Source organism: Aulonocara sp. 'chitande type north' Nkhata Bay, linkage group LG6 (assembly GCF_057382095.1).
Source record: "Aulonocara sp. 'chitande type north' Nkhata Bay isolate Kocher_YH1m ecotype deep benthic linkage group LG6, A_spYH_male_GT1.1, whole genome shotgun sequence".
Taxonomy (NCBI): Eukaryota; Metazoa; Chordata; class Actinopteri; order Cichliformes; family Cichlidae; genus Aulonocara; species Aulonocara sp. 'chitande type north' Nkhata Bay.
The window spans coordinates 5086846-5113172 of NC_141349.1; the positions used below are offsets into that span (position 1 = coordinate 5086846).

Genomic DNA, 26327 nt, shown 5'->3' on the forward strand with positions numbered 1-26327 from the left:
CACTTATAGTGCAGCGTTCAGGTGAAAACTGCTTTGCTCCCAGCCGATGAAGAACAGGTACTTTGTCATCAACTTACATGGCCCTGTGTTAGTATTCACCCAGGGCTATGTAGGGTTAGGATTTTTCCCCCTTAATAATAAGCACCATTTACAAAGTGAATTTCGTGTTTACTTGTGTTTTTTTCTCTCCAATATTAAAATTTGTTTGATGATCTGAATCATTTAAGTGTGACGACCATATAAAAAAATAGAAAATCCTGAAGGGGCCAAACACTTTTTTCAAACCAAGTGATTAAATAAATCACAGGGAGTCTGAAGGCTTATATACCTGCAAGTATCTTCGTTATTACAGATATTATGTGTTAGTGGATTCCTTTAGCTTACAGTGCAGTTTAAATGCTTCATTGTTGTGCGGGATCTTTCTCTACTGGTCGCAGAGAGTCCACGCAGAAGGGTAATTAATAAGCAAATTTTAAACAAGAATAACAGGATAACAGGTAATCATTAAGTGTTGTCAGTGGTAGGACATACAGTATACAGTCTGTAATAACCTGACATACGATATAAGAATAACCTGACATGAATTTATTTGAAATTATGACATTTACAATGTGATTTATTGGTAATATTTACAGTTTCCGGATATTCTGCATTCACCGTTGCGTTATCCTAATGCTGAATCTGCATTTTGTTGGCACTAAACCTCCTGACTGTTTTTTTTTTCTTCTTCAGTTTGTCTCGGCGGAGGAATCTCATTTCAACGGTACCGCAGCAGCAGGAGTCGCACTACCGCACCCAAAGGTGCGTAAAAAGACTTCCGCCGCCATGGTTAGGCCCCCAGCTACAGGTCTACGCAACTAAAATATCCCTCGGAGGAACAATTTGGATTAAAGATTTGCTAAAAACTAAGAAGAGATTGCTCGGTTGTTACACATAGCATATCGCAGCCGGAATTAACCGTGCAAGCACGGTGAGAGTCACGAGTAGGGTTACAGCGACACGGATAGAGCTGCGGCGACGGAATAAACAGCAGCAAAAGAAAAACGTCCAGCTCCTGCTGACATTTTATATCCCGACATAGAAGCTAAAACCGGTGAATCAGAGCGCAGAGATGCCGGGCATGATGGAAAAGGGCTCGGATTATTTAGGGAAGGGTCGCTCAAATGGCACCAAAAGTCCATCCACAGCCTCTAACGGACATTTTTCTGACGAAAGTGGCAGCGACGACGAACACGGTGATATAGCCTCGAACAGCTTCTTACCGCTCCCGATGTCCGTGTTTTGAATATGACTAGTTAAATTAAACTGTTTTCGTGGTTGTTGTTTGTGTTTTCCAGATGTAGGAATGCGTGTTGGAGCAGACTACCAGGCCACAATCCCCGATTTTGAGCCCGGTGAGTTTTTATTGTTTTCTACCTGAGTGGTGAGCCGTGGTAGCCTCGGTATGTGTACAGTATCAGACTGTACTGTACTACGCTCACTGCCAATACGTTAGTTTGCTAGTGGATTAAAACTGACTGCAGTAATAGTTAAGAGTCCGATTTTCAGTCGGCTTGCTGTGGTATCAGCTTGTTTTAAAGTCAGCGTAAAGGCCGCGGAGGCAAACATGAACCGAAGTGACACAAACTTCACTGACAGCTATGACTGTCGTGTTTCTTCCAATTTATTAACAACATAAAATGTCAGGTGGAAAAGTACGACTGGAGTTTGATCATGATTACAGTTCGTTTTGAGTCATATAATTAACCATGATCGTTTTATTAAAAGAGTGCTGTGCAATTCTCGACTCACACCTCATTTCGTCATTTATTTAGCATTTAGATAATTTAATTACATATTGTGAAGGTAAAATAGATTTTAAAACCTGCTAAACAATGTCCTACAGCTAAATAATTTAATTATTGTATTAGAAGAGCATTACGGCAAGGTATTTTGGATAAGGTATGGTATTTGCTATGCTAAGAAAAAAAACGGAGTGCTTACTGTGAAAGATTGAACCGGCCTGAAACCCCTTCAACTGCTCTGCTCCAGATTTCACTCTTTATTTGCTCATTGTACTTCCCCCACAGTCTGGACTCTCTGGTAAGTTCAGCTATGGTTCCCCCCCTGCTCTGTACAGCCAGCGACCCGAACGATTTTCCATGTGGTCTGACACAGCTCAATATTGCATCCATGACCCATTAAGCCTGCAATAATGAACATCAACTACATAGCTGTTAGTGGGGTAGAGGCCTTTCTCTTTGAAGCCATGTTGTGTTACGATAATTATTTGGAACAATAAGTGCCGTATTTGCTTCATTCAGCTGAAATACAGCTTAATTTTAAATTAATTTTAGTATTGATGTTTTCTTTTTCCTCCTTGGACAACCGTACTGAGGAGAACCATACTGAGACTATCATGTCCAACTATTGGAATACTCTCCCTGTTCACTGAGGTTTGCTGAGTCTGTGGAAGTCAGCCAGAGATATATAGTCTGGAATTTCAGTAGAGTGTGTTGTGTTAGTTCTGCTTTAGTGCAGTATATGTTTTCTCATCGAGTCTAGTATCTTTTTTACTTTATATTTTTTGGTGTCTTTTAATTTCTTTTACATTTTTGTTTATTGTTTTACCTGCTATAAAACTTTCTGCTGTTTTTCATTATTTTCATGACAGCACTTGATGACTCCTTTTTATGGCAAGTGCTATATAAATAAATATTGCTTGCTACTGAAGTGGCTCAAACAGAAGGAGTAATAGGAATAGTTCTTCCCTGATGATATGCTGTAATAACATATGTACAAACTGTATCTGGTGTATATCACTGATAAAATAACTTATAAGTGTTAAATTAGCAGCAGCTGAATAAAATCTGTTATTTTTATCATTTTTCTATAATGTTTGTACAGGTGCCACCAAGTACACAGATAAAGACAGCGGAGGGATGCTGGTTTGGTCTCCTTATCACACCATCATTGACTCCAAACGTAATGTTAATATTGTGTTTGACTGAAAATATTTAGTCCACCTTCTGTGATTTCTTTTTTTCTTTCTTCTTTTTGACACAAAAGATCAGATCCATCTAACAGTCTGTGTGTGTCTCCCTCCACAGTTGATGAATACATTGCTATTGCCAAAGAAAAACATGGATACAACGTGGAACAGGTGAGCTATACAGCAGCTGACTTTTCTTTTAAATGTGCCGCAAAGTTTAACTAAATGTGGTCACAGTCTGTATAGGGGAAACGTATTATCTTGTTCATTCCCCAATTGACAAGCTGCAGTAACAGCTGGTTGTGAAAAGTCTTCAGTTGCTGTTTTCAAAAAACTATAAAACAATGAAAAAGAATGTGGTAGACATGCTAGAGATATGACATTTTTTCCTATGTCACACATTATTATTAATGATATGACAACTTTTCCATCTCAGCCCCATATTTTTTCACTCATGTTAAAAAAAACTGGATCAGAAAATTGGATAGAAAATCCCCCACTGTTCTCAATGTAAAAGATTGAGGCTGTATACAGAATGACTCCGGTATTTACTAAACCCAACATAAGAGACACTGAAGTGAAGCAATACTTTCCTTGGTCCCAACCTAACAGCTGTAGAGTGCCAGCAGTAGCGGCCTTTAAAACTGCACACACTGTGACATTTTTCAGTTTTGGGCTGCCTTCTTGAAGCAACCTTTGCTCACCTTGTGAAACTCACATGGAAAGTAGCTAACACGCCATCTTTACATTTTTGTGACAGTCACAAAAGAAAATAAATTACCAGTTTTAACTTTGTACAGCTCTCAAGTGTAATGACATGCTGGCTTTACTGCTAGAACCAATATGAGGGGTCATTTTCACCCTGTCCCACAACAACAGCAGTGATGGAAGAGATGTAATTCTTTTCACAAGTTGAAAATTTACATTTGTTTTTTCTAATCATAGGTAAGGTTTTACAAAATATGAAGTTAAGATTAAGTTTTAGGGGCTTTGTGAGTTGTACAAATGGTTTAGATTATTTCAGTACAGGGAGTGCAGAATTATTAGGCAAGTTGTATTTTTGAGGAATAATTTTATTATTGAACAACAACCATGTTCTCAATGAACCCAAAAAACTCATTAATATCAAAGCTGAATGTTTTTGGAAGTAGTTTTTAGTTTGTTTTTAGTTTTAGCTATTTTAGGGGGATATCTGTGTGTGCAGGTGACTATTACTGTGCATAATTATTAGGCAGCTTAACAAAAAACAAATATATACCCATTTCAATTATTTATTTTTACCAGTGACACCAATATAACATCTCCACATTCACAAATATACATTTCTGACATTCAAAAACAAAACAAAAACAAATCAGCGACCAATATAGCCACCTTTCTTTGCAAGGACACTCAAAAGCCTGCCATCCATGGATTCTGTCAGTGTTTTGATCTGTTCACCATCAACATTGCGTGCAGCAGCAACCACAGCCTCCCAGACACTGTTCAGAGAGGTGTACTGTTTCCCTCCTTGTAAATCTCACATTTGATGATGGACCACAGGTTCTCAATGGGGTTCAGATCAGGTGAACAAGGAGGCCATGTCATTAGTTTTTCTTCTTTTATACCCTTTCTTGCCAGCCACGCTGTGGAGTACTTGGACGCGTGTGATGGAACATTGTCCTGCATGAAAATCATGTTTTTCTTGAAGGATGCAGACTTCTTCCTGTACCACTGCTTGAAGAAGGTGTCTTCCAGAAACTGGCAGTAGGACTGGGAGTTGAGCTTGACTCCATCCTCAACCCGAAAAGACCCCACAAGCTCATCTTTGATGATACCAGCCCAAACCAGTACTCCACCTCCACCTTGCTGGCGTCTGAGTCGGACTGGAGCTCTCTGCCCTTTACCAATCCAACCACGGGCCCATCCATCTGGCCCATCAAGACTCACTCTCATGTCATCAGTCCATAAAACCTTAGAAAAACCAGTCTTGACGTTTCAGCTTGTGTGTCTTGTTCAGTGGTGGTTGTCTTTCAGCCTTTCTTACCTTGGCCATGTCTCTGAGTATTGCACACCTTGTGCTTTTGGGCACTCCAGTGATGTTGCAGCTCTGAAATATGGCCAAACTGGTGGCAAGTGGCATCTTGGCAGCTGCACGCTTGACTTTTCTCAGTTCATGGGCAGTTATTTTGCGCCTTGGTTTTTCCACACGCTTCTTGTGACCCTGTTGACTATTTTAAATGAAACGCTTGATTGTTCGATGATCACGCTTCAGAAGCTTTGCAATTTTGAGACTGCTGCATCCCTCTGCAAGATATCTCACTATTTTTGACTTTTCTGAGCCTGTCAAGTCCTTCTTTTGACCCATTTTGCCAAAGGAAAGGACGTTGCCTAATAATTATGCACACCTGATATAGGTTGTTGATGTCATTAGACCACACCCCTTCTCATTACAGAGATGCACATCACCTAATATGCTTAATTGGTAGTAGGCTTTCGAGCCTATACAGCTTGGAGTAAGACAACATGCATGAAGAGGATGATGTGGACAAAATACTCATTTGCCTAATAATTCTGCACTCCGTGTATGTTAGAATTAATTAATACACAAAGGGTTCATCACACAGCACAATAGTTAACTCATAATATAAATAATTTAATTATTGTAGAAGGAGAACGTTGTGAATTTTGGATAAAGTAAAATTCGCCAATTTAGGATCGATCTGCAAGGGTCTCTGCCCCTTACACCCACCCAACCTACATAGTGTCTTAGTCAGGGATGAGTTGTTGCCCCAAGTGGAGGAGTTTAAATATCTCAGGGTCTGGGGAGAGTGAAACAGTAGATTGACCGACAGATTGGTTCAGCGTCATCTGTGATGCAACGCTGTACCAGACTGTTGTGGTGAAGAAGGAGCTGAGCGCGAAAGCAATGTTCCTACTTTGGCCTATGGCCATGCAACCCGATATCACAGCAAAATGTGTAATGGACATACTGGTCCAACATGTCCATTTCATGATTGAAATGTACATGCTTGCAGTAAGTTGCAGTAAACTGCAGTAACAGCAGGGGGAGACATTTTATTTCAATCCAACATGAAAATAATAATGAGAAAGTGTAGACATTATTAGACATGCAAATACATATTAGCCACCTAGCTTAATAGCTTTTGGCAATTGAGGACCCCATACTCGCTTTTTTGCTCGCTACCAACTTCTTGGCTTTAAATATTTACCCCTGCTGGTAATGCAACTTCTGCATGCAGTAATGCAACTTCTGCATGGGTGTCCATTTCACGTTTTAGATAGGCAAGAACCGGCATGTCTATTACATGCTTTGCCGTGAAACTGGGTTGGGCCATGAGCTCTGGGTAGTCACCAAAAGAAAGAGATTGTGGAAATGAACACCTAAGGACCTCCTTTAAAGATAGTTGGAAGAAGTATGGCCATACGGGAGGAGCTCAGACTAGGCCCACTACTCCTCCACATCAAAAGGAGCCAGTTGAGGTGATTTGGGCATATGGGAAGGATGGGTGCCTTCTGGGCATAGTGTTCTGTAAATGTCCTTCTGGGAACAGGCCCCAGGGTAGGCTCACGACACATGGAGAGCTGCAGGAGGTGACTGGTCAGATGGAGATGTTGGCGTCCTTGCTTGCTTTCTCACTCTTAACTTATATAGCGCCAAATCACAACAAAAGTCGCCTCAAAGCGCTTCATAGATACAGAGAAAAACCCAACAATCATATGACCCCCTATGAGCAAGCACTTTGGCGACAGTGGGAAGGAAAAACTCCCTTTTAACAGGAAGAAACCTTTGGCAGAACCAGGCTCAGGGAGGGGCGGGGCCATCTGCTGCGACTGGTTGGGGTGAGAGAAGGAAGACAGGATAAAAGACATGCTGGGGAAGAGAGACAGAAGTTAAAAACAGATATGTTTCAATGTAGAGAGGTCTATTAACACATAGTGAGTGAGAAAGGTGACTGGAAAGGAAAAACTCAATGCATCATGGGAATCCCCCGACAGCCTATGTCTATTGCAGCATAACTAAGGGAGGATTCAGGGTCACCTGGTCCAGCCCTAACTATATGCTTTAGCAAAAAGGAAAGTTTTAAGCCTAATCTTGAAAGTAGAGATAGTGTCTGTCTCCTGAATCCAAACTGGAAGCTGGTTCCACAGAAGAGGGGCCTGAAAACTGAAGGCTCTCCCTCCCATTCTACTTTTAAATACTCTAGGAACAACAAGTAGGCCTGCAGAGCGAGAGCGAAGTGCTCTAATAGGGTGATATGGTACTACAAGGTCATTAAGATAAGATGGGGCCTGATTATTTAAGACCTTGTATGTGAGGAGCAGGATTTTGAATTAAATTCTGGATTTAACAGGAAGCCAATGAAGGGAAGCCAAAACAGGAGAAATCTGCTCTCTCTTTCTAGTCCCTGTCAGGACTCTTGCTGCAGCATTTTGGATTAGCTGAAGGCTTTTCAGCGAGTTTTTTGGGCATCCTGATAATAATGAATTACAGTCGTCCAGCCTGGAAGTAATAAATGCATGAACTAGTTTTTCAGCGTCACTCTGAGACAGGATATTTCTAATTTTAGAGATGTTGCGCAAATGGAAGAAAGCAGTCTTACATATTTGTTTAATATGTGCGTTGAAGGACATGTCCTGGTCAAAAATGACTCCAAGGTTCCTCACAGCGTTACTGGAGGCCAAGGTAATGCCATCCAGAGTAAGAATCTGGTTAGATACCATATTTCTAAGATTTTCAGGGCCGAGTACAATAACCTCAGTTTTATCTGAATTAAGAAGCAGAAAGTTAGCGGCCATCCAGGTCTTTATGTCTTTAAGACATTCCTGCAGTTTAACTAATTGGTGTGTGTTGGCTTCATAGATAGATAGAGCTGGGTGTCATCTGCATAGCAGTGTAAATGTATAGTATGTCTTCTAATGATATTGCCTAAGGGAAGCATGTATGATGTAAACAGAATTGGTCCTAGCACTGAACCCTGTGGAACTCCATAATTAACCTCAGTGTGTGAAGAGGACTCTCCATTTACATGCACAAATTGGAGTCTATTAGATAGATATGATACAAACCACTGCAGCACAGTACCTGTAATACCTACAGCATGCTCTAATCGCTCTAATAGGATATTATGGTCGACAGTATCGAACGCTGCACTGAGGTCTAGCAGGACAAGCACAGAGATGAGTCCACTGTCAGAGGCCATGAGAAGATCATTTGTAACCTTCACTAAAGCTGTTTCTGTGCTGTGATGAGCTCTGAAACCTGACTGAAACTCTTCAAATAAACCATTCCTCTGCAGATGATCTGTTAGCTGTTTGACAACTACTCTTTCAAGGATTTTTGATATGAAAGGAAGGTTGAGATTGGCCTATAATTAGCTAAGACTGCTGGGTCTAGAGATGGCTTTTTGAGTAAAAGTTTAACTACAGCTAGCTTGAAGGCCTGTGGTACATAGCTGATTATTAGAGATAGGTTGATCATATTTAAGATTGAAGAATTAATTAATGGCAGGACTTCTTTGAGCAGTTTTGTAGGAATGGGGTCTAAAAGACACGTTGATGGTTTGGAGGAAGTAATTATTGAAGTTAACTCAGAAAGATCAATTGGAGAAAAAGAGTAACTTAACATCAATGGTACTAAGAGTAGCTGTAGATAATATTACATCTGTGGGATGATTATTGGTAATTCTTTCTCTAATGATAAGAATTTTATTTGTGAAGAAGTTCATGAAGTCATTACTAGTTAACGTTAAAGGGATGGCTGGCTCAAAAGAGCTCTGACTTTTTGTCAGCCTGGCTACAGTGCTGAAGAGAAACCTGGGGTTGTTCTTATTTTCTTCAATCAGTGACGAATAGTAAGATGTTCTGGCTTCGCGGAGGGCTTTCTTATAAAGCAGCAAACTATTTCTCCAGGCTAAATGATGATCCTCTAAATTTGTGACACGCCATTTCCTCTCCAGCTTACGAGTCATCTGCTTTAGGGTACGTGTTTGAGAATTATACCACGGAGTCAGGTACTTCTGACTCCGTGGTTAACTCACTGAAGCCTTTCATTGAGCTACCAAATAAACAAATTGGCACTCTCTTTCTGGCCACACACAATGCAGACATAAGTGTACACATTAGTTTTTGAATGCTACTGAAAATTGTTTTCTTTACAAATAACTCCCTGAACTAACACAGTCAATCTCTTAACATGTTTGTACTCTCTGCTCATGTTGCCTTTATATTAAATAATTTTTTGATTTTTAAAGAACTTATTTTAACACTCAACAACAAGACTGTCCACAAATGCCTCCACGTCACCAAGTCTGCAGCCTCTCATCCATGATCCACACTGCTTCATCACACGTCTGTAGCTCTTCAACTCCAGAACTCTGCTCCTCAGGCCTGAGACACAGATCAGCCTGCTTTGGCTGATCTACTCTCGATAGTTTTCCACACCCAAGTCTCGTTTGCTGTTTTACATGAATTTCTATGGGGTCAAAATGACATTGTTGGCAATTATTTTCAATCCCACACGTCCCCAAATTCACCATATAATATTTAAATTCCTTCTAAAAAAGTCATGAAATATAAGATGATGATGTTTTACTTTAACATAGTTACATGATTGGTCATTTTTACTCCTTTGCATTTTGACAAACTATTAACAAGTGGTTGTTAATAGTTTGGCACTTGGGCATGTTTCATTTGGCAAGATGATTCTACAAGTGAGAGCAGACAGCCCAGAATCTTTTCCCATCATTAGCAAGTACTATTTGAGTGTAAATAGGCTACTGAAATAGTTTTTATGTCTTGAAAATATCCTATTAGTTAAGTAAACAGCAGAACTGTTGTTATGAACTTGGCTTTACTGTAGGTTGATTATGCCAAACCATTTCCTTGTTTATCTGTAAAATAAGGATTTTTTTACACAGTTGAAGAATGACAGCTGGTGTATGACTACCATTAGGTCATTATTTCAAACTCATGTAGAGAACAGTAACAAAGAGTGGGTAGCTACAGAGTTAAAGTGAGTAAAATGAGCACCTGCTAATTAACATGGGATTTGGCCAAATGGCTTCATCTTTTAGCCTAGGCGGTTGGTGCTTTAAGCCTGTGGTATCTGTGTTTTGGTAACCCTTTGTGTGTGTGTCTTCAGGCTCTTGGCATGCTCTTCTGGCACAAACACAATATTGAGAAATCTCTGGCCGACTTGCCAAATTTCACCCCGTTCCCAGATGAGTGGACAGTGGAGGACAAAGTGTTGTTTGAACAGGCCTTTAGTTTCCACGGAAAGAGCTTTCACCGCATCCAGCAGATGGTAACCACTTAACACAGCAACATCAGTGTTTCTGATCCAGTAATGTAATGTTTCTGATATTAACAATAAACCATAAAGATTTGGGGGAGGGTACTGTACAAACAGTTTTGAGGTACTGTTTCTATGAAAATATCACGTGTTTTGTTTATTTTATTTTATTTATTTATTTATTGCTTCAGTTACCGGACAAATCCATCTCCAGTCTGGTGAAGTACTACTATTCATGGAAAAAGACGCGTTCCAGAACAAGTCTGATGGACAGACAGGCTCGTAAATTGGCCAATAGGAGCAACCAGGATGAGAGGTACAGCACATAGATCAACACTACTCCTTGAATCTGACTATAGTCCTTTGTTTTGAAAAAAAAAGTTTTCTCTTTTTTTGCTGAAAAGAAGGCATTTTGTCTCGTCAAAGCGCAAAGCACTCTGACACCCATTTATCCACGGTTTGTGGACATACCTCAGTTAAAAAATCTAGGGCGACAAGAGAGCATTTGTTAAGCAAAATGCCCGTCTCACCTGTTAAGCAAAAAGCCCGTCTCACAGTCAGACCTACCTGTCCCTGTCTGGAAATTGAAACTTTCCTGGGACATTTTGGGAATTTTTATGCAGAAACCATTGCAGACTCATGCCCTTGAGATTTTTTTAAATATGAAAAATCATTAAAATTGTTACTTAATGTGTCTGTTTTTATTGACTGACCTCCATCATCATTTCAGTTACCTAAAAACGTAAGCTCACAAAGAGTTAGTTTTGGATTCTACTGCGTCGGTGTGAGGTTGCTGTTGTGTGACGACATCCAGTGATTGGATTTTGGCTTATTGTTGCTGCAGTGATGAGGAGATACAGGATGCCAATCCCATTGAAGCCCACGACAGTGACTATGACCCCAGCAAGGAAACTAAGAAAGAGGTAATTTGAACACACCTTATTCCATTTTTTTTGTTAAAACCTTTGAACTTTACCATATACTGCTCACAAAAATAAAGGAACACTGTTGAATCAGAGTATCTGAAATACCAAGAGTTGGGCATGACTGAGTTGGTAATGGATCAGTGATGGTCTGGAGAAGTATATCCATGGAGGGATACGCAGACTTCTACAAGCCAGGCAAGGGTACCAGTATATCATTTGGGCATCTTTGGACCCACTGTCAGGCGTAGGGTCGTGGGGGTCCTTCTGGTGCACGACAGTGCCCGGCCTCATGCTGCAAGAGTATGCAAGCAGTTCCAGCAGACAACCTGGACAGGTGGCAAGTCTGCCACAGGGCTAACACATAGAGACAGAAAACCATTCACGCCAACATTCACAAGGGTTATATGTTAGGTTACATTTTTTTTCCCTTCTTGGCAGTTATGTGTTTTTAGTTCATCTGAAGACATACATATATATTTTATCCTGTACTGGTGTAAGACAAATGATTACACGAAAACAAGGAACATAAATAAAAAAAAATAGGAAATACTAACTTCAGAGCGGGTTTTGTATTCTTATTGTTTTTTGTCCCTCCGTTTCCCTTCTCTTCCCCTGGTCTGTTGATTTCTGCGGTGGCAGTGGTGATCTTTTTCCTGTTTTTCCAGTTGAGCAGTATTGTTATAGATAATTTCATTGTGTATTCTGATTCCGATTCTGATTTCGATTGTTTTCTTGGTGAGAATCAGGGCCACAAGAGGGGGTGTTCTGATCTGTTTGGAGTTTATACTTCTTCTAGATCACCAAACAGAGAACGGGGCATTGTGGGATGTTGTGGTCAAGGATGTGGGATAATTTGGTAGTTGTTTCTTTCCAGAAGTTTTGTATTGGTGGACAGAGCCAGAATGTGTGAAGGTGGTCATTAGTGGTGTTGATTGTGCAGTTTATGCAAACTCTGATTCAGTCAGTCCCATGACATGTATCTTTTGCTGTGTGAGGTGTGTTGTATTACTTGTATGTTGGTGTTGTTAGACATGATAAAAATATTATTGCGGACTCTATTGTCATTTGTAAAATAACAAATGACCAAGTTCACAGGTTAGAGTTAAATGTCAACCATATATCTGTTATCCATCCTTCCATTTTCTTCCACTTATCCGGGGCTGGGTTGCGGGGGCAGCAGCCCAAGCAGAAAAGCCCAGACCTCCCTCTCCCCAGCCACCTCCTCCAGCTTGTCCGGGTGAACACCAAGGCGTTCCCAGGCCAGCCGAGAGCTATAATCTCTCCAGCGTGTCCTGGGTCTACCCCCTCCTCCCGGTGGGACATGCCCGGAAAACCTCGCCCAGGAGGTGCCCAGGGGGAATCCTTGTCAGATGCCCGAACCACCTGAACTGGCTCCTTTCGATGTGGAGGAGCAGCAGCTCTACTCTGAGCCCCTCCCGAATGGCTGAACTCCTCACCCTATCTCTTAGGGAGAGGCCAGGCACCCTTCGGAGGAAGCCCATTTCTGCACCTCCTGGCCGCCACCCGACTCACATTGCATCCGACCCCTATGGTGCCTCCTGTGGGTGGTGGGCCTGCAGGAAGATGGGCCCATGTCCCTTTTTCGGGCTGTGCCCAGCCACCAGACGCTCGCCCTCGAGCACCCTCCCCGGGCCTGGCTCCAGGGCGGGGCCCGAGTAACCCTATCCCGGGGAGGGTGAACTGTTCCCTCGATGGTCTTTTCATAGAGGTCTTCTGAATCGCTCTTTGTCTGGTCCCTCACCCAGGACCAATTTGCCATGGGAGACCCTACCAGGGGACAAAAGCCCCCAGACAACATAGCCCCTGGTATTCCTGGGACACACAAACCCCTTAACCACGAAAATGTAGCGATTTGCAGAGGGGAATCTGTTTTATTCTTGATATTTACAGTGGAGCAATTTGTATATATTAGTGCTATTTCTTACATTTGTAAAATGTAATATATTGTATTATTTAATTAGTTTAGTCATTTACTGTTACTGTCTTGGAGCAACGGTAACCCACATAATTTCCTTGAATTAATTAATTCCATAAATTCCAAAATGGATTATCTGCGTGGATGTTTAGGTCTTTTTCCCATTTGTTGATTGGAGTATGTGGTGCATTGTCATTAGAGAAGTGATGCTCAAACTTTTCAAAATGAGTGCCACCTCATATAATATATGGCTCTTAAAAGTACCACCCTTATGACTGACATTAAAGGCCAGTAGTATTGGCCTATATAACACCATTTACACGAGACAATTTATTTCTTATATGAATGTTATTTATTTTAACTGTCATAAAAAGGATGTGACAAGGGATAATAATAACAACTGTACTGCATTAAAAACATTCACAGCAGGTGGGATATCCGTTCTTTAAGTGATGAGGTATGAATAAACTACTCTGCGTTTATCAAGGTTGTTGTGTTTTTAATATGTTTTAATGCTTTGTATCTTGTTTTATTTAATCAGAAAAAACCCTTAAAAAAAGGCAGCGATCACTGTTGGCCTTCTCGGTTTTTATTACCACTGTTCATTTTAAACCTCAGTTTTTAAAACCTTTCGATGTAACTACACCCCAGCCCATGCAGCAGTACAATAATAACTAACCTCGTAATGTGGATGGATTATCGCAGTTGTTCTCCTAACTGAAGTTTGGTCCGTTTACACTATCACGACATGCGATTGCATTTGTCCCTAACCATCGGGAACCCTCGCGTTAACTTTTATCGAATGGAAAAAAGTTAGTGTTCGTTCTCCAGCTTCACTGTGTTAATGTGTTTGTATTAAGCTAACCATAGCTGTGTAGCTAGCCACCATGTAGCACATCATTACATACCAGCTAGCCCAACTTCAGTAACCCTACAAACGTCACTGCTTTTTTAGTTTTCTGTCTTCATTTATGTCGGAAGTGATAGCAGAGCTGTATATTTGAGGGATTTCTGAAAAATTAAATCAGAACATGGTATATTATTTCATCTTAAAAATTTTGCGGCAGACTTCCCGCATACCACCAGAGGGAGCTCACATACCACCAGTGGTATGCTGGATATTAGTTTATTTAGTTTTGTGTTTTTAATGACTTTGCAGTTTTGTTGTTGCTGTCTAGTAGTGATGGTTGTAAGAAATTATCACAAATGTAATTTATTTGCAGTGAAGTCAGGGTTATCCCATATGGGTGTTTGAGTTGTAGGTGAGAATATAGTGTTTTTTATTTTATTAATCTTCCACCAAGCTATTGCACTTGTGATGTCTGATTGTATTGCTTATAAATGGTAAATCTTTGATTGATATGTCTTTAATAAAACTTAATGTGTCAGGGCGATCGTGGCTCAAGAGTTGGCAGTTCGTCTTGTAATTGGAAAGTTGCCGGTTCGAGCCCCGGCTCCAACAGTCTCGGTCGTTGTGTCCTTGGGCAAGACACTTCACCCATTGCCCACTGGTGGTGCTCAAAGGGCCTGGTGGCGCCAGTGTCCGGCAGCCTCACCTCTGTCAGTGCACCCCAGGGCAGCTGTGGCTACAATGGAGCCACAGCTGCCCTGTAAAGCGCTATACAATTACAGGCCATTGACCATTTTACAATCAGATTGTTCGATGTCCATCCATGAATGAAAGTGATGGGTTGAATGTATCCATTTGATGAGGTATTGTAGTTGGTTGGCTAAGAAGTACTGGCAGAAATTTAGTGCTTTTAGGCCTCCTTGAAGTTTTGACTGTTGTAATGTTGTTAGTTTTATTCTGGGCTTTTTGTTTTCCAGTAAAATGATGGTGTTATTATGTCATTATGTAATTTAAAAATTAATGTCATTTTGTATTCAGTTATGCTTGAAATTAGTGATGGAAGTCAAATATGTCATAGTAGATTTTTCCATAGGCTTCTATTACATGGGCTTCTTTTTGTAATTGTTTTATAACCTTGAATGCAGTAGGAAAAATGCAGAGTTAAGACACTTCTATAATGACTCGGACAGTTGAGAGTAGTCTCAAAGTGTATTTTTAAAGTTGAGGACTTTGATATTTTTCCCTTAAAGAAACAGTAAAAAGCAATAAATGTCCATGCTTGCCAACAGATGTACAGACAGACAAATTAAGGCCATTACTGATGTACCTCCTGAAAGGAACATATTTAATAAATAATGAAACGTTTTTGTAAAAAACCAAATTGATGAAAATGTAATGGTTTAATTCTAAGGTTGTGTGTAGCAGGCTATAATGAAAAAAAAAACAGGTAAATACAACCTTGGATGAGCAACAAAACATGACATATTATGCCATGTTATTATTTATTTAAAAACAATTAAGCCAAAATGAAGGAACGAACTGGGTAAGGTTAAGTGCAGCCTTATTGCTTACATAGAAATTAAAAGCGTAAGCTGCAGCGAGGTACCTAACAAATTCACATTCAGTTGATTAACTGATCATCAGCAAGTGTGAGCACTTCTATAAAAGCAGAAGTTTCGGCTCCTGAGCTTTCAGAATTAGAATCAACTTTATTTGGCCAAGTTTGTGCACACAAGCAAGAAAGTTTGCTCCCATTAACTTTACCTATGTAAACTATTTTTAAATAGGCATATACAGACAAGAAAAATATAAATACGAAGAGAAGATAAAAAGAAAACCTCAATGTACTGAAGCAATTTTGTAAAGAAGAGTGGGTGAAAACTCCTCCATAACCAAATGAAAGATATATTCATTATATTTCAAATTACTGCTGCTAAAGGTAGGCTGACAGATTATTGAGTGATGCCGTATATTTCGCATTTTTATTCACTGCTTCAGCATTTTAGTTAGTTGTCAATGCTATTTTTAAGGCCTCATATAACTAGACTTTTATCAATGTTTAAAATCATTCTCTTACCTTCAGAACCAGGCAGAGCCCCCAGTGCCAGGATCTAAGGTAGCTTTGGGTCGTAGGGAGCATCAGACCCTGCAGCACCGGCATCACCAACGCTCCCGCTGTCGTCCCCCCAAAGGCATGTACCTGACCCAGGAGGATGTTGTGGCCGTCTCCTGCAGTTCCTCCGCTGCAAACACCCTTCTGCGTCAGCTGGATATGGAGCTGGTGTCTCTCAAGAGACAGGTAGCCCTCATCCACTTGACTACTGAACTACTAAACCTAAAAAAAATTTGTCTCCTCACATCAGACACTGGTCGCAAGTTTTCTTTGTGTCAAAATAACCCATTAATATTTGTCTGTGCAACCGTGGGAATATGTTGAACTACTAACAGACAATCATAAAATGGGTTTCCAGTTGTAGCCCCTTGGTAAGTAACAGAATGCTTAGCAGCATTATTCTTTGTTTTTAAAATACATAAGAGAACACTGTTGAGGTTATAGTCAAAATAACTTTTGCTGGATGTACCACATACATGTGTGTGTTAGTTTACATTTTGAAATGGGAGGGCTTAAATTTGATCCAAGTGCTATTTATCACCCTTCCTGTAAATATTTAGAGAGGTCTTCACGGTTGTATTGATGTACGGAAACTTGAAATGCTTAAAAAAATGGCACTACAGCATGTAAAAATGATGATACACAGCAATCACAATGTACTGACATCAGTGAACTGGAGTGAAACTAGAAAGACATATAAAGAGATTGTCAGACTTAATAGACTGTTACATAACCCACAGGTAAGTGTAGTTAAGCACTAACAAAGCAGAGTACAAAATAAGCATCCTGTAGAAGTAATACAATTGTATCATTAGGTTATAGACTACAAGATATGAAACTACTACACTTGTAAAGAGTGAGGAAAAAAACGTTGTAAAAGTGCAGTCATGCTTTCTCAAAGTTCTCTGCACTTCCTGTTTCCTCTTTCCAAATATTAAAATAAAAACTCTACACATTTCTGACAGCAAACAACCGAAATACAATTTCCATGGCTATTTATTTGTTTTTATTACTTTATTTGCAGAAAATATTCATTTCAGTTTTGTGGTCATTTCTGTCACACTGGCCTAAAAAGTCTATATAATCCGACTTTTAATAATTCTTCCAATTTGTCCACCCGTCAGTTATAACACCTGCAAATTTGTCCCATTTCAGCCCAAACCTATCCAAGCATTTAGCTCCATGAACAAATTAGTCCTTTTGAATGATTTCTTTCATTGAATGCGTTCTGCCAGCTCGTCCATAATCTCGAACTCTTTTGTTATCCCACACACAAAGATGAATAACTGCATTTTGTCATCAACATCACAACACTTGTCCGTTGCCAAGAAGAAAAGGCCAAAATTGTCCAGTTTGTTTTTGAACTGATGCTCCTGATTTCCTGCAACGTCTTCAAATGCGTCTTTTTTCAGGTCATATTGGCACAGCAATGTCCAGGAAATACTTTTTGATAAACTCACCATGAGAGAACTGTTTACTAACTGTTTTATTCAACTTTATGGCAAAAAAACCAAAAACTTTATGGCAAAGCTCACCATGTCTGCTACATCCCTTAATGTCTAAAGCTTGGTAAAAAGTCCCTGTTGCTTTTGCAGTTTTGCTAGCAAATCTTCACATCCATTCCCACGCTGTATCAGTCAAGTTCTTGTATTTCTCTGTATAATGGTGATTCAAATGATAATTCTCAAACACAGCAAACTGCTCTCCACAAACAAAGAACACAGCTTTACCTCTTACTTCAGTTACTAAATACTCTTAGACCATACAACTCTACATTCTGCATCAAATTTTGTTTTTTTTCTATCGAGGTTAGCATACATCCCTCGTAAATGTCTGTTACAATATATTCGTAGAGAAGCTGCATTTGTTTGGACACACTGAAGTATGTCAACTAAAAAAAAACCTAGTGACCTTCAGAATGACAGCAATAAAGTTTGATAAATATTTCCTCAACGTTCTTCTGTTTTTTGCATTCTCTTTATTATAGACTTTTTTCAAAGACAGAGTTTATCAAAGAGTATTTGGCAGCTGAAATGGGACAAATAAATGCTAAATACTTATTTACATTTGAATCCTACTTTCCTACTGACTTCATACAGCCTGGACAAGGAGCAGACAATGCCCAGGTCTGATATAGGTGATGGTGTTTCTTCAGTATGATGTGTAGGAGGCAGGACAAAGGTCCCGCATCTCTGTGGAAATTTATTGAACAGTTACCACAGCTGTTCTGATATGGGTGAAATTGGACATCACAGATTTTTTGCACCATGAATCTGAGATGGTAAAAAATGTCCAATCCAAACGACTGGGAAATGGCCAATCCCAGTGAGACATCTGAAAACAGCTTCAGGTTTTAAAGGGTTTTCTGGGAGTTTTGTTAATTCTCACCTTTGACTTTCTCGTCTATTCTTCAGGTCCAGAATGCCAAACAGATGAACAGTGGACTGAAACACATGTTGGAGTCTGGGATCGAAGACTTCAGACTACCTGAGGTACAAATACACTGAAGATGACTGATATTATGATGATTAAATTGCATGAAACTCGTCAGTTGAAGCCATTTATGGTAATGAGTTTTCTGCTATGATAAAGTTATGTTCTGATAAAGTATATATGTAAATGAGGATCCCTGTTGTGGAAAGTAGAAATGTTTTTATATCTTTTAGTTTGTCGTGTGTTTTAACTTTACTATTCAATATTGTAGTGTAACCAGAAGGTGAATGCCCGCTGGACAACAGATGAGCAACTCCTGGCTGTTCAAGGTAACCTCCATGTAGAAAAAGCAGCTGCTTACAGGTTTTAAAAGTAAAATCCACCAAATGGCATACATGAAAAAGAACTTCTTGGCTTTTATATGGGCTGGTTCTCACTCTTACAGCCATTTTTGACCACAGCAGCCAGTTGTTTTCAAAGAATAAACTTTAAAAATCCACTGTGAACAACTTTTCAGCACCAAGAAGTAGATTACATTTTAAATTCACTCTTATTTACGGTATATATTTTATATATATATATATATATATATATATTTTTTTTTTTTATACCAAATTACAACAATAGTCAACTCAAGATGGTTTATATTGTAGGGTTAACCTTACATTACTTTTAGGGTAAACAATGAGACAACCCCATTAATCAGACAACCTCGTGTTAAGCGAGCACTTGGCGGCAGTGGAAAGGAAAAACTCTCTTTTAACAAGGAACACACCTCCAGCAGAACCGGGCTCAGGGAGGGGTAGCCATCTGCCATGGCAGGTTGGGGTTGAGGGGAGGGAGTTTTGTCAAAAAGAAAAATTTGAAGCCTAATTGTAAAGTAGCAAGGGTGTCTGTCTCCTGAATACAAACTAGGTGCTGGTTCCACAGAAGATTGGCTGAAAGCTGACCGCTCTGTCTCCCATTCTACTTTTTAAATATCCTAGGAACCACCAGTAAGCCTGCTGTGAAACAATGAAGTGCTCTGTTGGGGTGCACCTTCCCCTCCAAATTAGACAAGCGTCATCAGTGCAGGTCTTTAAGTCCAGATTGAAAACCTATTTTTATTCCCTGGCTTTTAACTCTGTAGGAAACTGACACCTTCTTATTTATTTTATTGTATGTAATGATTTTATGGTATTTTTAATTTGGTAGTTGTTTTGATCTGTGTTGTTCAGCACTTTGGTCTGCCTGGTGTGTTCTTAAAGTGCTATACAAATAAACGATGATGATGATGATGATGATGATGATGATGATGATGATAACAGATTATCACAGTTAGAGCCTAACTGGTGAAAATAGAGGAGCATTTAAAAAAGGAGCCAGAGGTGAACACCAGAGCTAAAAGTGACTACATTTTTACTTTATGTACAAAAACATACCTCTAAACTGTAATGACTGCTAAATGGTGCTCTCATCCATTTATGATTTTTTCATTGCATATATTTGTGTAACTTTAAAAATCCATCTGTGTTGTTGTACAGGTGTCAGGAAGTATGGAAAAGACTTCCAAGCCATCGCAGACGTAATCGGTAATAAAACGGTAGGGCAGGTGAAGAACTTTTTTGTGAACTACAGGCGGCGATTCAACCTGGAAGAGGTCCTGCAGGAGTGGGAAGCGGAGCAGGGAACCAAAGCTCCCAATGGAGACAGTGCCACTTTGGGAGAGGAGGGAAAGAACAGCTCAAACACTCCATCAGGAAAGAGCACAGATGAAGAGGATGATGAGGTGAGGCTTCGTGAATTTAGTCTTGATTATTATTGAAATCATACTGGGTGGTGTTAGTAGATGTTTGAAGACACAGTTATCCAGTTTGAAGTCCAGTTATCTTGAATTTAACCATTCCTAGAAGTTAGTGGTTTTTCATTCTCTAATGTTATGTAAATTATCTTGGAACTAACTTCCAGAGCAGGATTATCTGCTTGACTTGTGTAAGTAACTCATTTTTGTTCTATGCAGGGTCAAGTCACTTCATTAGGTGCATCCCCTGCTGCCTCTTCATCATCTTCAGCTCAGACTCCAATGATATCTAGTACCTCCTCCTCTTCCCTTCACCAACCCCCTCCCCTTCTGCGCCCCTCCCTCCCTGCCACACCTTCTCTGCACCGTCAGCCTCCACCACTCCAACAGCAAGCCCGCTTCTTGCAGCCCCGATCCACGCTGCAGCAGCCCCCGCCTCTCATCCGTCCCTCCCCAATGCCACCCCGCCTTAACCCCCGACCTTCTGGTCCCTTGACCCTCAGTGGAAACCCTGCAGGGTCAGGTCTAAGCTCTGCCCAGCAGTGCTCCAGCCTGACTGTCCACCAGTCGGACACAACCTCATCTTCCTCTATCCACTAACAAATACACACTATTTTTGTTTAAGAAATGTCTAAGTCTTAACCTAAAGCTGTCTGAAAGACTGCTGCATTCAGGTCCTGTGGGAATATCTGCATATCCCTCAAAATGTTAACAGTGACTTTCATTGCTACTGCTAATAACCAGTTCTTTTATGACATAGTGATAGACAGTCAGGTGAAAAAGAAAGTACAATCTCCTTCAATTCTTAGGTTTTAAGTATTGGGAGAAGGGCTGTCATGATACTTAAATTTAATAACAACCCCAGTCACGATATAATAAAAAAAATCATCTAGACCTTCATGTGGCTCTAAAATGATTTCAATAAAACATTAGATGAACAACAACATTTTACAGTTACACATGACATACACTACCTTCAAAGGTTTGGACACACCTTCTCATTTAATTGTTTTTTCTTTATTTTCATGACTACTTACATTGTAGGTTCTCAATGAAGGCATCAAAACTTTGAAGGAACACATATAGAATATATATGTAGTAAGCAAAAAAGTGTGAAATAACTCAAAACATGTTTTAGAATTTAGATTCTTCAAAATAGCCACCCTTGGCACTCTTAGCATTCTCTCGATTAGTTTCATGAGGTTGTCACCTGAAATGGTTTTCCAACACTCTGAAGGAGCTTGCAGAGATACTGAACACTTGGTGGCCCTTTTGCCTTTACTCAGCGGTCCATCTTATCCCAAGCCATGTCGACTGGGTTTAGGTGAGGTGACTGTGGAGGCCAACGCTCCACCACTCTCCTTCTTGGTCAAATAGCCCTCACACATCCTGAAGATGTGTTTGGAAGGGATGGCATGTTGCTGTAGGATGGTGTGGAGCCATGCTGGTTCAGTGTGCCTGCAATTTTGCAAAAATCCCTAACAGTGTCACCAACAAAGCACCCGCAAACAATCACACCTCAACCTCCATGCTTCTCCATCAGTTCTTAAAGTCATGATAGACTGTCATGTCTCTTTACTTAGCTGCTTGGTTCTTTGCCATAATGTGAATTCTACCAGTTGTCAAATAGGACTATCAGCTATGTACCAACCTGACTTCTGCACAACACAACTGATGGTCCCAACTCCATTAAGAAGGCAAGAAATTCCACAAATGAATCCTGACAAGGCCCACCTGTGAAGTGAAACCATTTCAGGTGAATACATCTTGAAGCTCATTGAGAGAAGGCCAAAGGTTTGCAGTGCTGTCAACAAAGTAAAGGGTGGAAGCTAAAATATAAGACATATTAGGAGTTATTCTCATTTTTTTCTTTGGTGCATAATTCCATAGATTTTGCTTCATATATTTGATGTCTTCAGTATGTATCTAAAATGTAGAAAGTAGTAAAATAAAGAAAAACCATAAAATGTGAAAGTGTGTCCAAACTTCTGAGTGGCGTTGTATAGGCAGGGGTGCACATAAGTGGTCCGCAGGTGCGTATGCGCTGTCAAAATAAAAAACACGCACCAGATAAGAAGTTGCAACGCGCGTTTGCGTACATAAGATTTTCTGGAGGAGAACAGACAATTGTTTAGAACTCTTAAAGAAGTCGAAGAAGCTCCTTTAAGCAATTACTTTGGTGTTCCTCCACCTCCAAAGAAATGTCAGAAGGAGTCCAAACCGTAAAAGAAGCGCGTATTCTCGGAAAAGCGGTTGCAGGAGGTGAGCTGGCTTCACACAAATGATGAACGCACAGAGATGTGGTGCAGAATATGCCGTGAAAATCCCACTCGGACAACTTCTTATCTGGTGCACGTTTTTTATTTTGACAGCGCATATGCACCTGCGGACCACTGATGTGCACCCCTGTGTATAGGAATGGGCTTCATAGCTGGTATGAGGTGTTAGTATATGAGGCGTTTGTCATGTGTTGTTGTTCATCTACGGTTATATTTATCACATTTTTAGACCAACCTTTTAGATCTCCTAATGACAGGATTATTTCCCAATACATAAAACCATAGAACTGAAAGGAGGTGTAATTTCTTTTTTATATGAATGGACAGGCAACACATTTGTACAAAATATGAACTTAAGTTTTTAGTCTTTAATATTGTGTGCTGGGTTCATATTTGTCTTTCAACCAGTACATGTAGTTTCATGTCTACTACACATACTGGTTGAAGGGTAGGTTTTAAAGTTTTTGTTTTGAAACAAACAAACACTTTTGGAGTCTTTGGCTTGAAAGTCAAATGCATGTAACAAAGTGTGTTGATTATTAAATGAGAGCTTTGTCATCATCACCTATTTCCCTAATAGAAAATGTGGTATGCCAAAGGATTCAACCCTCTATCCTTTTGTTGTCAGCCCTTTATTTTCCTTGGACACAACTTAAATTAGCAGCAAAAATTCAGCATGGCAGAAGTTAGTCATCTATAGAAATCGACTTGTTGATATAAGACAATTAAGAGTCATGTTAGCAGCTCAGTGAGGCTGTATTTGGGCGAAGCTTTGAGCTACACTACACATTTCCAAAATTATTCCGTCACCCATCCAACGCATTGAGTTAAGGGGTTCCACGGGTGTATAAAAGCAAATACCTAGGCATGCAGACTGCTTCTGCAAACAATTGTGAAAGAAGTGGTCACTCTCAGGAGCTCTGCAATGACAGCATGCTAAGATGTTCACATTGACAATATTTAATTGGTTTACCTTGTAGCTACCATCTATCTTAATTTAGTGTGTTATTGGGCTATATTTTTCATTTGTTTTGCAGGGATTTTGACTTTATAGTGGCTCAAGCTTAGTTGCTCCTTGAGATAATAGCTGGCCCTTCATAAATGGTAAATTGAGTGGTTCTTATCGAGTGCTTTTCTACTCTGAGCGCTTTACACAACTTCCTTGATTCACCCAAGCACTTTTTTTTTCTATTCTCTTTCTATGTAAGTTCTTCTATCTAACATTCACACATCGATGGATGCACTGGAGAGCAACTTGGGTTTAGTATCTCGCCCAAGGATATTTGACATACGAGACCGGAACCACCAACATTCCAATTAGTAGGTGACCAGCTCTACCGCCTCAGCTACAGCCACCCCAATTGTCTTAGCCTATTAGTAAATTAGGCCAGCATCTTGAGTAAATGACTTTATTTTAAATTGTTGTGTACTGCAAAAGTCCAAAGTAGAACTGACTGTTGGCCTGCAAATAAATAAATGCTTAAGTTAGTGTAAGTACACTAGTCCGGCATTATTAGTAAAACCATTAACAGATTAAATAAATAATCATCCTCTTATTACACTGCATTACTCTTTTGGTAAAACTGTGGGCTGTGCGTTTTTCTTTGACAGGTACTGCCCATGTACTTGTATCTATGTCAGACTAAGCCCATCATCCTATGGCAACGGTATTTCTTGGTGCAGCTTCCTCCAGCAGAACTCATACTCAGAAAAACATCTGCTTAGGATTGGCTTAAGAAACAAGCATCCTTCAACTTCTCTGAATCCTTTGGCTCTTGTGAGTTCTAGGGTGGGCCTCTTACATTGGAACACTGTCTACGTTGCCATATACAAATATATCCACCAGTGTTTACAGTCTTTGTACCAGTACTAAAACAGTCCTTGTGTTCCCTTTGAAGTTCAAGTTTCACTGTTAGGTTATTTTCAGATTTCTGATTACTGTATGTCATTTCCCACTCATTATACCTCAGGACATTTTTTTTTAATCAATTAATTAATTAATTAACTTATTTGTTTGTTTTCGTTTTTTGGATGGGGTGGGGGGCAACAAGACGCTGTTCCTATTGTAGCTCTAATAAAACTGTGGCCTCTGGGGGTTCCAGCAGGGCTATAAACTAATAGTTTTGTGTTAAACTCTGGTGACTTACGTTCTTTTCCTCAATGTCACCGGCAAATACCACTTACAAATCTGTACTTTTAGCAGAGTTACTGCAGCTTTTAGCAAATAAATGGGAGAAAACAGAGAACTATTAATTAAGAACAATTTTTCAGCAGAGGATTTATCCAGTTTAGGGGTAGCAGGTGGGAAAATATCCACGATGAAATATGTTGCTCAGCACAACAGTACCACTTTGAGTTTGCACATAGGAAATGGTTGAGTATAGTTTCTGACATGTCATTTAGCATAACGATGTACTCATGATATCAGTGGTACATAATCTTTCTGACAGGCCTTGTTATTCTGCACAAGACAACAATGTGTAAAGTTCAGTATATTCTTGAATAATTTGTAACCTAGTGTGCATCCAGTGGACTGTTAGTAACTTGTTCAATAATACTGATAAATCCTGCTGTACACTTACACTTGGTCATGTAGTTAATTTAATGCTTTTTGAAAACACTAAACAAAATTTTCACATCAACATCTTTTACATTTGTAGAAACATCTCCATCAGTCAAAGTAAAAGTTTTCCTTTAATTGTTCTATTGTTGTTGTTTTTTTCCCCATTATGTTTAGATTTTATTGGGTAAGTAAAAGTAAGCCATTTGAGTGTCTGCTATTTATTCCCTTTCTTCCTGGTGCTACCACTTTGGACTTGGTGTTTAAAAAAAAACAACTCATTGTGCAAGTGCTCTTAATGCTTTTTGGAATCACAGCATTCAATGTAACCAGAATCATAGAGTCCTTTGAGTTTCAGTATGGTAAAAAATATTGATGTTAACATGAAGCTCCTGACATGTCCTTCTGAGGCCATTTGCCAATGTCATTAAAAAAATATATTTGTACCATGACTGGTTTTATTCATCTTCTTCTTCTTCTTGTTAGTATTAATAATAATAAGACTAGTAAAATAATAACGCTTTATTTATTTAGCACTTTTCAAAGTCCATGTTGCAAAGACATTTACAGAGACAACAGATTAAAGCAAAAGTAATAAACGCAAGAAATAAAAAGACAATTCAAAACTAATTAAAAAGTCAGAGAGGGCCTTATCTTAAACTTCTTGACTTAAAGGTGTGTTTTAAGTCGGGGTTCCGCCGACCTGATTTCCTTCAGAGTCTGCAAGATCTCTACTAGTACTGGGTAACAACAGGTTCCGGATGTCGCTATGAGCAGGTACTTAAAAATAACCAATAAAATATTAAAGTAAATTATAAAATACACTGGGAGTCAGCGTAAAGGTGCCAACATGAGAGCATTGTGATCCGATCTCTTTGCTCTAATGAAAAAATCAAGCCGCTGAGGTGAAATTTAGCCGGAGGAAATTATTTGATATTCAATTCTGAATTTCACAAAGACAGCCAACATACCAGGTTCAAATGGTGTAAGTGGCAGGTATAGTTCTGTGTCACCAGCGTAAAAATGTACAAAAATCTCACTAAACAGTTAAAAAAAAAGTAGCCTACGGTAACAGCAGACAGATTCAAGAGAAGAGCCCTTAGAGTTGCACTGCAACTTCATTATGTACGCTGTATTTCGTTGGAGTGATGTAGCATATCAATCTAGATTACTGGATTTTAATCT

At 39.6% G+C, this 26327-nt stretch overlaps 1 protein-coding gene across 1 annotated transcript; it reads left to right on the forward strand.

The window, feature by feature from the left end:
• Positions 1 to 821: 821 nt before the first annotated feature.
• rcor3 (REST corepressor 3) lies at positions 822 to 25594 on the forward strand. The gene is made up of 12 exons (XM_086294715.1): positions 822 to 1235; positions 1338 to 1394; positions 2887 to 2964; positions 3090 to 3142; positions 10116 to 10277; positions 10457 to 10581; positions 11110 to 11188; positions 16061 to 16276; positions 18505 to 18582; positions 18795 to 18852; positions 20047 to 20291; positions 20523 to 25594. The coding sequence occupies exons 1-12, from the start codon at positions 1112 to 1114 to the stop codon at positions 20901 to 20903; spliced, it is 1656 nt and encodes a 551-aa protein (XP_086150841.1). The 5' UTR covers positions 822 to 1111; the 3' UTR covers positions 20904 to 25594.
• Positions 25595 to 26327: the final 733 nt, after the last annotated feature.

Excerpts from the sequence above, each read along its gene's own strand:
- rcor3 (XM_086294715.1), top strand. The coding sequence starts at position 1,112 with ATGCCGGGCATGATGGAAAAGGGCTCGGATTATTTAGGGAAGGGTCGC. Across the intron at positions 3,143-10,115 it reads ATGGATACAACGTGGAACAG|GCTCTTGGCATGCTCTTCTG; the intron begins GTGAGCTATACA and ends GTGTGTCTTCAG. Across the intron at positions 11,189-16,060 it reads GCAAGGAAACTAAGAAAGAG|AACCAGGCAGAGCCCCCAGT; the intron begins GTAATTTGAACA and ends TCTTACCTTCAG.